General features: G+C 40.2%; 1 protein-coding gene across 1 annotated transcript in view; it reads left to right on the top strand.

Annotated features, from left to right (window-relative positions):
- Positions 1 to 14,093, top strand: part of FLT1 (fms related receptor tyrosine kinase 1) — a 184,409-nt gene that overhangs the window by 155,080 nt on the left and 15,236 nt on the right. Inside the window, exons 21-25 of the mRNA XM_072611809.1 lie at positions 2,868 to 3,024; positions 3,447 to 3,544; positions 5,283 to 5,405; positions 7,034 to 7,145; positions 9,457 to 9,556. Of these exons, the coding sequence (XP_072467910.1) occupies positions 2,868 to 3,024; positions 3,447 to 3,544; positions 5,283 to 5,405; positions 7,034 to 7,145; positions 9,457 to 9,556 (590 nt within the window). The remainder of the gene's footprint in view (positions 1 to 2,867; positions 3,025 to 3,446; positions 3,545 to 5,282; positions 5,406 to 7,033; positions 7,146 to 9,456; positions 9,557 to 14,093) is intronic.

The following is a 14,093-nucleotide window of genomic DNA, read 5'->3' as shown; positions in this document are numbered from 1 at the left end:
AGTGGGCAAGTGAGGTGTGGCACCATTGGGACCCTTAGGATCAAACAATGTCTCACTCCCATCCCAGCAGTATGTATTCTCTCCAGCCATGAAAATTTGGACTGACTTTAGGAAGCACTGAGCCAAGAGAACACTCTAGAGACTGGGGCAGGATGGAACTTTCAGATTCGTGCGTCCTTTGTTTTGGAGGTTCTGTTTCCTTCATCAGCTATATTTAATGACTGGCCTCCCCATGTGGCTTGGTGGAGCTGAATGTATTTGTGGAAAGCCTGTGGTTGTGTTTCATGAGCTAAAAACTGAAGACATGAAAACAGAGAGTGACGGGAAAGCATCAAAGAACTAACCTCAGACAATCTGCAAGAACCAATTACCATCCACGCAGTGTGCTAGGCATTGGAGATACAGAGGCAAAATCAAGACAGCCCCTGCTAGAATGGATTTGTTCTTCAAGTAAATGAATTCCCCAAACTCCCAAAATATTATTTTTTTAACCAGTCATTAAACTCAGTAACTTATCTCATTTGGACAGATAACCTGTGACCTGAATCTCTTTAATTCCCAGAATTTATGTTGAATATCTAGTGTCAGATATAATATCACAGCTTCCAAAGAAGTTTGGGTATATGGATATGTGGAATGTTCCCCAAGCCTCACACTCTAATGTGTGATTTTTATCAAAGGACTGACAGGCTCCCACAGAGAGCAGAGTTTCAGTGAAATGAACTTTGAAAATCACTGCTTGGGAGTTTTTCTGCTGCATGGTGTTTTCTTGACTCTCTTATCCTTTCTTTCCTGGGGAGGAGCCTGTGAAAAAGCTCTCTCTGACTGAACAGAAGCCAAATCAAACTTTACTTTATAGAAAGGGAGGAAAGTCTTCATTCTTCTCTCTGGCTGACCCAGAACGCTAGAGAGCCCTCAGGTCTGGACCCTCCAGGATTGTAATTTGTGTGCACAGGACTGGTTTCCTCCTTTGCTCTGCAGCCCTGGAAGGTGGTATTTATTCTTCCAGTTGACCAGCAGCCCTATCAAGGCCGGGCCTGTCCAGTACAATTATCACCTTTGCTGCCTTTTCTCTGTATCCTCTCCCTGTTCCCACCGTGCCCTCTGGTGGAGGGAACAACTCATTTCTTGGAATTAAAAGATATGCAGAGTTCAAGATCAAAAGGCAAAAAGGTTCTGAAGTCTAAACCTAATTCTGTCTTGGCTTTGCCAACAGGCCATTACTGAAACTTTCAGCTCCTGAGTCCCTGCTCCAGTAGACCACAATTCTATCTAGATGTGTTATATTCGCAAAGTTCTCTGGAAATAATAATGGCTAATATCATCGATCACAAGATAAGTTACTAAAAACCGATCAACAAGCTTTTATTAAGTGCTTATTATGTGTCCGACACCGTATTAAGTACTTGAGATAGAAAGAAAAAGGAAAAAGAGCCCCTGTCCTCAAGGAGCTTAGCTTCTTCTGGCTTTCTTTGAGTTCTTGCAGTCCTTTCTAATCATCAAATGTTAGACTTGACAGGGGCTTTAAACAACATCTGATACAATTCCCTCATTTTTTAAAGGAAAACAGTGAAACCCAGAAAGATAAAGCAATTCAAGATCATGGGATTTAGAGCTGAAGGGACCTAAATGAGCATAGTGGCAGACTCTTTTCATTAGAAATCAATCTGATGATTAATGTCCTGCCAAGATGAATTGAGTTTTTCTTGAAAAGAGGAAGCAGGGTAGCACTGACTTTGGGTATAAAGGCCAGGGGCCTACTAGCAGCCAGTACCATTAAATGGACTAAGCAACATGCGTCACCACCACAGGGCACCATTCTTATTAGTAAAAATGAGACACTCGACTTGGATGATCTATGTGGTCCTTTCTTGCTTTAAAAGACATCATTAAAAAATCATGATCATTTCAATTTCTGGGGAAAAAAGAAGAGGATTCAATCACTAAAGAGTTTGGCCCAGTGATACTTCTAATAGGCATATATCCAAAAGAGATAAAAAAAGAGGAAAATCGCCCATGTGTATAAAAAATATTTATAATAGCTCTTTTTGTGGTGGCAAAGAAATAAGGGGGTGCCAATCACTTTGGAGAATGGCTGGTATGTAATTAGAAGAGCATACTATTGTGCCATAGGTAAGTACAAAAGGTGTGGGTTCAAGGGAACCTAGGGAAATTTGCACAAACTGATTGTGAAATGAATAGAAGCAGATCAAATTGTACAATAACATTGTAAAGACAATAGCTTCAAAGTCTTAAGAATTCTGATCAATGACTAACAGTGATTTCAGAGGATTCATGATGAAACATGCTTCCTACCTCCTGACAAAGAAGTGATGGACTCACAGTGCAGAATGACACATATTTTTGGACATGGTCAATTTGGGAATCTTTTCTGTTTGGCTATGCATATTTGTTACAAGGTTTTGGTTTGCTGCATTTTTTTTTTTTCACTTCAATGGGGGAGGGAAGGGAGCAAAATAAATTAATTGAATTGAATTGTTAATTGTAAAATAAAACAGGAGTCAAAAGGAAACAATTTTAAAGAGATTTCGTCACCTATTACCTATGCTCCATTGCATTCCATGGTAGTTAGAAGCTAAAGACAGCTTCGGATGAAAATTCCATCATGAGTGTCATTATTTCCCACCTTTTCTCTTACCTACCTAGAGACTCACAAGATTAGGTTTGTATCTATTGCCCTGGAGAGGTTCAGTAGGCGGTTTTGCCCACTGCCTCCCTCTCATTGCCAGAGTATTAGCAATTTCCTGGGGTAACATGGTCTTGAGGGCAGCTAGGAGTCTGCTTAGCAGTCCTGATGCTTACATTCAGCAATCTCACCCTCTCCCTTTCTCTGGATGCCTTTCAAGGATGCAGCCTTACAGACTGAGCCCAAGAAAGAAAAGGAGACGGAGCTTGAGCAAGGCAAGAAACAAAGACTGGAGAGTGTCACCAGCAGTGAGAGCTTTGCAAGCTCCGGATTTCAGGAAGATAAAAGTCTGAGTGATGTTGAGGAGGAAGAGGAGGGTAGGTATTAATTTCTTCCTGTTCCTACAGTCTGTGATATTTTTACAACAACTGTGCATCTATGAATTTTTTTTTCTAATTTATCACCCTAATAAACATCCGTGGGAGACTCATAGGGTAATGTCCGGAGGAGATAAGATTTGAATAAAGATTATGTCCAAGGTTACTAATTCTGACAGGGAAAACGTGCAATTGTCTAGCCTAGGGCCTCTTTGGGAATCAACCCTCTGTGTGTGTCAGGGTAAAACTAGAAGGAGACATGGACATAACTCTGATACACATGTTGAAACCAAAGACCCTCAAAAGTGAATTCAGATCAGCTGGCTGGTTTCCCTTATGTTTTGCATATGCTGTTCTAATAAGCTGGGATTTAGTGGGATAACAAGGGCCATTATAAACAAGGTCTGAGTAATATTTTCCAGATTCTGATGATTTCTACAAGCAGCCCATCACCATGGAAGATCTCATTTCGTACAGTTTTCAAGTGGCCAGAGGGATGGAGTTCTTATCTTCTAGAAAGGTCAGCCTCACTTGTTGCTGTTTTCCTTCCTTACCAAATACAGACACCCTACAACCATTCCCACACACATTCCTGTAGGGATACATTTATTGATGAGATAATGTATACATTTTTGTTTTCGTTTTACCATAGATAGGCAGACAAAGATATAGCCAACTCTGAAGTATGTTCATATGAGATGACTAATATCTATATATGAATAGACTTCCATACTCCAGGGACTCATGATTTTGGCAATGTAGGTATTCTCCTTACCGATGCACCTTATAGTCAGTCCCTCTGTTATTGAGGTCTTTTTTAAGTCTTTATGAATGGCTGTGGCTAAAAAAAATTTGCCACTTGGTGGACAGTCTGGTAATAAACCTATCTAAATTAGGGCAGGCTGGCTGTTGAATGACAGACCAGTAGACAAGTCCATCACTAAGCAGGAAACCTTTCCACTCCGTACAGAACCTGCCAGAGAGTGCCCCCTACTGGCATAACCTTCACCTATATGCTACAGTACTGCACTAGAGAAAGATGTTAGTGGAAAATTATGTATTTCACTGTATTACTATTATGTTCATTCATAAACCCATGCCAGTATTCATATAGACGTAAGTGTTCTCATTTGCACTGGCTTATGGACGAAGCATGAAACATTGCAAAGATACTTGGCTCACTCTTGTCTAGTTAGAGCCTAAAATTTGGGAAATTTAAAAGTGATGCACATAGACTTTGATTTAAAGGAAAAGCCTTTAGGAGTTTAGTACCAGGGAGAGCTGGTTACTATTCTAGGCTACCAAGTGGCACAAGAGATATCGAGCACTGAACCTGGAGTCAGGAAGACCTGAGATTAAATCCAGCCTCACACATTTACTAGTTCTGTTAGCCTGGGCAAGTCACTTAACCTTGTTTGCCTCAGTTTTCTCATTTGTAAAATGAGCTGGAGAAGGAAATGACAAACCACTGTACTATCTTTGCCAAGACAACCCCAAACAGGGTCACAAAGATTCAGATACAGCCAGAAAAAATGAAATAGCAATAAACAAACCAACCCTAAGCAAGTCCTTTGACCTCTATAAACCTTCCTTTCCTCTTCTGTAAAATGAGGGTAATAATAGCAATTACCTCAAGGACAGGATTGTTGTAAGGATTGAATTATATACACATATTATTTATAGATATAAAGATATAGTATACATATTTATACATACAATACATACATATATAAATTATTTATGTCTATAATGATATACATATATATTGCTTTGTGAATCTCAGCACACTATATAAATGCTATTATTCTCCACATCCCTCCTATGGTGACTCTTTGACCAGCTTCTTAGTAGGTACCACCCCTACCTTCCTAGCCCAGTAGTCATTTTCCATATTCTTTCAGGGATCTTTCATGATTTTATCATTATAATTTAGATATAATCAGATAAGAACCTGACTAATCATCTCATAAAAGACCACGAGGAAGACATGTAGGACTTTGGTTGTAAATGATATTAACCAAGAACATCCCTAGAACAAAGTCGAGATCCTGGCCAACCTCAGGACAGAGGTTGACTTTTTGGCCTTCAGAGACCTCTATTTGTAGAGATCTTTGTGTTTATAGTAACTAGGTGTACACTTACAATGACTTCCTTCACAACATGTGAAATGGAGATTTTAGGGTTTTTTTTAGTGACACTAAGGATTCTCAGGAAATTTATGGGAAATGCATTTTGATTGTGCAACTGTTTTATTATAGTGCATTCACCGAGATCTGGCAGCCCGAAACATTCTTTTATCTGAAAACAATGTGGTGAAGATTTGTGACTTTGGCCTCGCTAGAGATATTTACAAGAATCCTGATTATGTGAGAAAAGGAGATGTAAGTGGGTATCATGTTTATTTGACTCATTCATTTACAGTGATAATTTTCAACCACTAACCAGACCTTTCATAAATAGTTACCCTGCTTTAAGCTGAGGTCCCTGAAATTGTTATATGCTTTCTGCAAAGATGAAATGTGCTATATACTTGGAAAACTCTGGCATTCTTTAACTTGGGCTTCAAAAAGGTCAGTTCTCTTACAGATCTCTTTCATGTTGGTACCTATCCCTGGGATAGATTTCCTTGGCATCCCTATACCCAGTGGTTTTGCTGAGTTCCCCCCAAGATGTTGTCAGTGGCTGTAAAGATTATACCTATGATCCCTTTATACTCTACACCATGGGAATTGTTTACCTCGGCTCCAGAGAACACACTGGACTCATTCCCTCAAACTCAAATGATTCATTCAGCAGGTTTTTAAGTTTCAGGAAAGGGTGGGGGAAGATATAATTCCTTTTACATCAGGGAGAAAAATGGTTACCACCTCACTTCTCTGCCTACCTTTTCAGCATTTCCCTTGTTCCTCCCTAAGATAGCTTATCTATTTCACCTAGGCAAACCATATTTTCTTATATGTTTTCTAAACCCCCTCCCTCTATACACAAATTAGTGAACAGTTTGCAAAGTTGGACATTCATTTGTTGCTTCGTAAGCCAAACAACCCAGACTAGGGTTTCTGTCTCTAAATATTAGTTTCTTTTCTGGCTTTCAATGTTTCTTTACAAATATATTATTATTATTATGTTTTTCAATGAATAAAACCCACCTGCTTTCCTTCGCACATCTCCCCCTAGTCTTGTCGAAAAAGAAATAAAAACAAAACCCTCATAATAGATATAAATATTCTCTCCTCCTCTTCTTTCTCTTCTTGTCCTGTCTGTCTGTCCCTCAGTCTTTCTATTGTTCTACTATCCCATTCTCCCTTTCTTTCTGTGATGACTATTCCTTTTTGGATCCTTCAAAGAAAATGAAAACCAGCATATTGACCTGATAGTTTGATCACTTCTCAAATTAGTCTCAATCTCCTTCTGAATACTTTCCCTCTTGAGCTTTTTTGCTCCTTATGACACCTAGTCTCCTCTGCCCAGCTCTTATTTATTGCCTTTTTTTCATACCTTTCCCTATTCCCACACCTACATTTTGGTTTCCTTCCCTTTTCTCCGCATAGTACCTCATACACGAAAGATAGTTAATAAATGTTTGTTGCATTCAATCGATTGAAAAATTCAAGAGTACACCCTGAAAATCCCTCATTTCTGAGTTCCCTCAGACCACATTCACATCATTCTCTTCTAAGCACCAACCATTCTTATTGTCCACATTTTTTAAGACACTAATTTCTCATTAAATCATAGGGTTAGAATGAGCCTCTAAATGTCCTCTAAGTCATTCCCACGCCCTCAGATAACACTGTATTTAAACCATGTTAATGGGTATCCATCCACATATCTATTTTGAGATACCATATGTCTTCTAAGTAGTGTAACATTTATAGGACATCTTAACCAGTCCCTAAAATGATGACTAGTTCAATTCCTTAATCATAGGATGAACAAATGAATACTTTGTTTAAATATGCGTTGTTTCAGTCTGTGCCTACTAAAGATTTCTTTCTTCTTTTCCTAGACCCGACTTCCCCTTAAATGGATGGCCCCTGAATCCATCTTTGACAAAATCTACAGCACAAAGAGTGATGTGTGGTCTTATGGGGTGCTGCTATGGGAAATATTCTCCTTAGGTAAGTTTGAAGTAGCACGGAATTAACAGACACATCAAATGTCTTTACCCTTCTTTCAGTTGTTTACATGTAGAACAGCAAAGTAACAGCCCAAGTAACAAATTTATCCTTACATGGATCTAAATCTAAGAGCTTAAGTACCTCACATACTATGAACCTGAATCTAATTAATTCGCTGTATGCATTGGTAATAAATATGTACGTGGCAAGGCTGGCTGACCCAAAGCAACACTGTGGAGGGTTATCTTTAAGCCTAGAACACACAGGTCGGTGAAGAGCAAGGTGTTATTGGGGGCAGGGGGTGCTTCTGATACCACCCTACCATCACCCTACCCTCCACCCTACCATCCCTACCATCACCCTACCATCCACCTAGAGGCAAGTGTCATGGTTGAACAGAAAGAACATGGATGTGGAGTCAAAAGATGTGGTTTTGAGTCTTATTTCTTCTATTTTCCCCAAGCTGTTCGACCTAGGGCTACCTCTCTGGGCCTCTATTTCTTGACCTACAAAATAAGGAGTTTGAATTCAATGAGAATGAATGGTTCATCTTATTTAGACTGAGTAATAAAGAATACAGATTTTGGTTTTTTTACTGCCTGCAGACCTTCTGGGAGAAGGATAGTCTGATAAAGAATTGAGTGACTGATAATTGTTTTCAAAGCTGTATATATGTACACACATACACTACATATATATGCATATGCATAAGTGGGTTGAAATACATTCACATGTAGCGTTCAATAGCCAACTCAGATTCATTCCAAGATTTTTTTGGGCTTTGCCAAGAGTTCGCTTTTCACAGCAAATAAAAGCCTCCCAGTAACATCTCTCATTTCCCGTTGTTAACATGTGAAAATCATTCCCCTGCTTTCGATGACAGGCACCTGCTCCTTCCACTCTTTGAAAGTTGCTAGCCAGCCCTACTGGCCCTGGTGCCAGCAATGCACTATTCCCAGCTGCTTCCTACTCACACTAATCAGTGGAAAGTCCAGATGAACAAATGCTAAGGGAGACAGGGGACAAGCCTGAGCTGAAGAGTCCAATGGAAGCCATTGCCAAAAGGTCTGCCAGTGTTGTGGGGGCAGCCTGCAGCCATGGATGCTGAGAAGACAAAACTAGACAGTGGATCCCATCCAGCATAAAGAATATGCCAGCAGGCAGTTCCGACTCTAGGCAAAATGGTGCCCTTTCTGCCCTCTTTTTTGACTCCCTTTCTGCCCTCTTTCTCTTCTGCTCCCTTTGGAGATTCCTGTGTTCTCATGGAATCTCTCTTCTAGTTGCCCTCCCCTCCAACACACTCATACGAGCAACCCTCTCTTGATCATTGCACCCAGACAGTGTCCCAAGCTCCTTCCCTATACTGACAAAACACCCTTTCCTCCAGTGCTAGAAATTCAGCTAGTTATTACTTAATATAAATGCCTGGCACAACACAACACACACACAAATACCATTTGTAGTTTAAAATAGTGGTTTGGTAAATGAAAAATAATGAGCCGCTAATGATAGAACTCCATCAGCAATCATAACTGGTAGCGACCTTAAAGGTCATCTAGTCTAACTTCCTCATTTACACAGGAAGTGTAAATAGGGTATACACCAAGGGGAAGAGAAGTTAAGTGACTTTCTCAAGATTAGACAATTAATAAATAGCAGAGTCAGGGTTTGATGGGCAGCTAGAGGACTCAGAGGATAGAGCACAAGGTTTGGAATCAGGAAGACTCATTTTCATGAGTTCAAATCTGACCTCAGACACTTTCTAACTTTGTGACCCTGGGCAAGCCATCTTACCCTGTTTACCCCAGTTTCCTCATCTGTGAAACGAGTTGGAGAAGGAGTTGGCAAACCACTCCAGTATCCCTGCCAAGAAAACCTCAGGAAGAATCAAACACAAGTGAACAACATCCCCAGGATCTGAACTGAGCTCTTAGCACAGTGCCTTGACACATGGTAGTAGGCATTTAACTAATGTTAGTTGACTGACTAGTTAAATGAAATGGATTCAGAATCTAGTACATTGTGCCACACTGTCATCCACCAAGAAACAAATCAAAAAACTACATGTATTTCACTGACAAATATTTATTTTGAAACAATGGCCTCATTTATTGAGCAATAGTATACACACCTTATATTGAGGTCTGACCTATTCCCACCAAGTGGCAAACAATTCCTCCTTCTCAGACTCAAGAATTTTGTAAAAGACATCATTTCTTTAAAAAAAAAAAAAAGGAAAGGAAAGCAAAATTAAATGTTCCCTCTCAGGTCCCATGACATGACTTTTTCTGTCTTAATGTCCTGTCCTCAGGTGCTTCTCCATACCCAGGAGTACAAATTGATGAAGATTTCTGCAGCCGTCTAAAAGAAGGCACAAGGATGAGAGCTCCAGAATACGCCACTTCGGAAATGTAAGGAGACACTTTGCTCAGATCAGCTTTGGATGGCTGTTAATTTTATATCTGAATTGATGTATCCAAATCCCTGCAACCCATTTTAATCAAGTTCAAGCTGCACTGGGGACTGTTGAGGGTCTTCTCCCAGTTTGAGGTCTCTGTTCTATCTTGTCCAGGCTCTGGGGGCTAAAAGTGAGTTATTATGTATAAAGCACTATGTAGAAGTGTAAATTGCTACTTAAGGACAGGATTGACGGCAACCTTTGTAGGACATTTCAGTGTGATGCTGGCTGAACTACATGCTTTTTTATGCTATGTGGCTATATGATCCTGGGAATGCCTCAGGTCCCATGGGAAAGCCTTGTTGTGACTTCTTCCAGATATTCCATTCCCCTGTAGAAACCTCAGTGTTTTGCAACTTGAGGCCAGGGCAAGAACGAGATGACACTTGCAGAAACATTGACCTGTTTCCAGGGCTCCGGGCCTCCCTGCAGTACCACCTTTCCTGAGCTGACCGTGGGCTCTTCCCTACCCATGCCTCCCCTCCCTACACAATGGGGTGCCCTTCAAATGCTTCACTGATGGCCTCTGGGGAGGAGGCAGAAGTACTGATGGAGAAGAATACAAGGTCAATGTCTCTCTCCTTCGTCATCTTCTTGCAACAAGGCAGGTTCAGCCCTAGGACAGGGAGCCAGACAGGGAGAGAAGGGAGCACAGCCCCAAAAAACCACAGCAATGAAAACACATTGAGAGTGGGAAGGAAAGAGAGGATTTGTTTTGTCAGCAGTCTAGATTGGCTTCATTATGAAAGGAGACTGGGAACATAAGGAATCCAAGGATTGGTGATAAAATGAAAAATGAATCCAGGAGGCTGGGTGGGGCTTTTTTTTAAGGAAGGGTTCATTTTCATTTTTTTATTTCAACAAATATTTATTAAGTGCAAAGATAAACATGTCATAGAAGCTGCTCTCTGAGAGCTTTCAGCTCAGCCCCAGGGTTTATGAGGTCTTTTAAGATGCCAAGTATTTTCCAACCACCTTGTTCCTGATATTGGGTAAAAGAAAAGGTATCTAGCACTTTGGGACCTTGTTTAAAATCTTGGTACATGGGGGCTATGACAAGGGCCAATGTATATTTGATTTTTGAATCCATCCTCAGACAACTGCCTGCGGAATCTTACTAATGCATTTAATTCCTTTGCTAAAAACCTTTCCCCTTGCCTCCCAAATGAAGCATAAATTATCTGTCCTGGTACTGCAGGGAGGCCTGATCAGCCTGATCTCATACAACTCTTTTTGACGTGTCCAAGTTCCCACTGAGCTGGATTATGTTCCATTCCCTGGTTTTGCCCCTTTTTCCTCTCCTTTCCATACTTTTGCTTATTGCAGTCCTCTGTGCCTGGACTCCTCCTCCTTTCCCTATATCTGTCTTTTAAAGTCCCTTCTACCTCCCTTCTTTCAAGACCCAACTCAGGTATCCCTTCCTTCTTAAATACTTCTTTGACTCCCCCTTAGGAAAGTAACTTCTCATCACCCTTTGCTTGAACTTCTCTTTCACACATCTCCCTCTCCCTTTTATCTTTTTAAAAGACCAAGGTCTCCCACTGCATGCTGGACCATCTCCAGTCAGGACCCAGATGACTCCGGAGAAAAAAGTGAGCCTGGTGACTTTTGACAGCCCTGCCTCACTTAAATCCAATTCAGCTGCAGGTCATGTCATCATCCCCCTGATGTCATGGTCCTCTTCATAAAGGAAGGACAAACAACCACCACAACCCTTACATCATAATCATTTGTATACTTGTCTTCCCCATATCCCCCACCCAATTCATCTGCAAGCTAGCACATAGTGAGCATTTATTAAGTGTTTGTGGGATAGAATCAACGAGAACCCCATAGAAGAAATACTTCTTTGAGAGTTTACAAATGCCTCAGATTACAAAAGAATTTTCCTTCTCCTTTTACATTAATCTGGAAACAGCTAGAGTAGGTCTGTATTACCAGGAACAACTCCATTCACAAGTTATACAAAAGATTAAGAATTCTTTCTTTGTGTAAATACAACGTTTCCAAATCATCTGTAGATTCTGGTCTGCAATGGCAGGGAGGTTATGTTGGGAGAGAGAAGGAAGGTACAGGACCTGAGGAATTTAAAATACTTAACTTTTAAATTACTTCCAGTCTTTCAAATCCAATACTGCCCAGTCACTCACTTATTCATTCAACCGTCATTTATTAAAGGTACTAAGCATCCCCACAGGAAGCCCATGAAGAAGCAGGAAAGGACCCTCTCCTCCAGAGACCAATTTATTTTAAAATTAATGAAGCATAAGGAGCCCTGCTGGGAAACTTTTGCTTAGAGATACAGAATTTAGCCCTTGTCGATGCTTCAGGTCTTTTGGAGGGTGTTGAAGTGGTTTCCTCCTTGTCTAATCCAAACTTAGAAAGACCTGGGTGGAGAGCGGTTTCCCAGGACTGGGCCTCTCTGACCTGAACTGGACCTAGAATGATGTGTCCTGGAGTGCTAGGGCGGCTACTTTGGAAAAGAAATTTCCTCCTCAAGCTCTGTACCCCTTACCCTGGGTCCTGGCTTCATCTGTGAAAGACCAGGGAGATGGTAGTGACTGATGTCATTTCTTTACTTTTTAAAGTTGTTTACTTAGTGATGCAAAACTTTATAAGGCAGAATCTCTGGTTCCTTGCCCAGAGTCTGTTTAATCAGATGGTTGTTCAATAGGTGAATAAGCAATGAATGTTTTGATTTTTTTTTTACTTTGGTGTTTGCTGGGTTTAGTTGCATCTGAATTTCCGGCAAAAGGAGTGACCAAGAATCAAAGAGAAAAAAACAAGGAATTGTAGGTGGTCTATTTCACTGGATTCTCCAGAAAGAAACCCACTAGGATTCCAATGCCCAGAGGCTTAAATCAAGCCCAACTTTTTCCAAAGAACCCAAGGATGAAAGGTCCTGGTGTGACCCTTCTGCTCTCACCCTAGCAGCATTTTTTCCATTTCTACCTAGGAAAAAAGTTGCTTTATCTATATTTTGCTATATATTATATTACTATGTCTATATTATATCATTATACTAATTATAATATTATAATATTAATACATCTATATTATAGTACGTTATCTATATAATATACATTATCTCTATAGATAGTTGTTTTATCTCTATTATAATCTATATTATATATTGCAATGTTATCTATATCCATATATATTATCTATACCTAAATTTATATCACTATATCTATATTATATCTGTCTGTCTTCCTCATTCTAATAAGCTCCAAGGTTCTAGTAACTGCCACAGATCTAAGGGTCTCTCAATATTGTGATCAGCATCATAGTGAGGGTGGAGTAGCTGACCATCAACACAAGATCATCAGGCATGGAAGGTCCTTGGGGCCCAAGGAATATCCTTGTCTCAAGTGCTATAGAGCCTAGAGATCTGGCCTTGATATTAGGAAGGTCTGGTTCAAGTTCTACTTCTGACTCATACAGACTCCGTGATCCTGGGAAAGTTGCTAACCTCTCAATGCCCCAGGCAACTCTGTAAGACTGCTACAGGGCAGGGACTGGTGCACTGGTGGAAAGCAATCTTTATGATGAGTTCCCCTCTACTACTGCGATTATAGGTCTGGTTTTAAATAAAAACTATATGTATATGTAGGGTGAAGCAAAAGACTTAGTTTTAAGATTTTAAAACTTAAAATTGTACTGGCTTTTGGAACACTCCATATATAATTATACACACACACACACACACACACACACACACACACACACACACATGCAGAGTCTGGAGTCAGAAATCTGATCTTAGACATTTACTAGCTGTGTGACCCTAGGCAAGACATTTACCCTCTCTCTGCCTTAGTTTCTTCAACTGTAAAATGGGTGTCATAATTGCACCTACCTCCCAGAGTTGTTGTAAAGATAAAATGAGATAATAATTGTAACATTCTTAGCACAGTGGTTGGTATATATTAGGCACTATAGAAATACTAGCTAATATTATTATTTTTATTAAAATCACTTTTCAAAAGTAATGTCTATTTGATTATATAGACTGGGTATATGAGAGCTGTATTCATAATATTGCATTAGACTCTCAATTCCTAGAGGATAAATCTTGTTATATGTACATATGTACATAGACAGCGTAGGAGATCAACATTATAAGAGTGAGGTTGGGGACACTGGGACTGTCAGGGGAGAGGAATCTTCTGCAGATATTAGAGAGGGTTTGTGGCACCTGTGCATAGCTCTAAAAGCTTGTCTCAGCTCTGTGTCACATAGGAGAATGTCTCTTCTCCACTCAAAGGCAAACAAAAAGTCAGAATTGAACAAGAACCAAGAGTCAGTTCCCTTCTCAGCCCTGCTCAGCCAATGTAAGGGAATCTGCCATTTACGGGTACCCTATTTTATACTTTTTGGGGTGTTTCTGTGTAATTTGATATTGGTACCAACAGGACCTTAGACAAGTCACTCAGCTTTTTCAGATCTTACTTTTCCCTGAAGTAGTGGAAATAATATCTGCACAACCC

This window comes from Notamacropus eugenii, chromosome 5, assembly GCF_028372415.1.
Source record: "Notamacropus eugenii isolate mMacEug1 chromosome 5, mMacEug1.pri_v2, whole genome shotgun sequence".
NCBI lineage: Eukaryota > Metazoa > Chordata > Mammalia > Diprotodontia > Macropodidae > Notamacropus > Notamacropus eugenii.
Note: the sequence above shows the minus strand (reverse complement) of the source record. Positions and strands in the feature narration are given on the sequence as shown.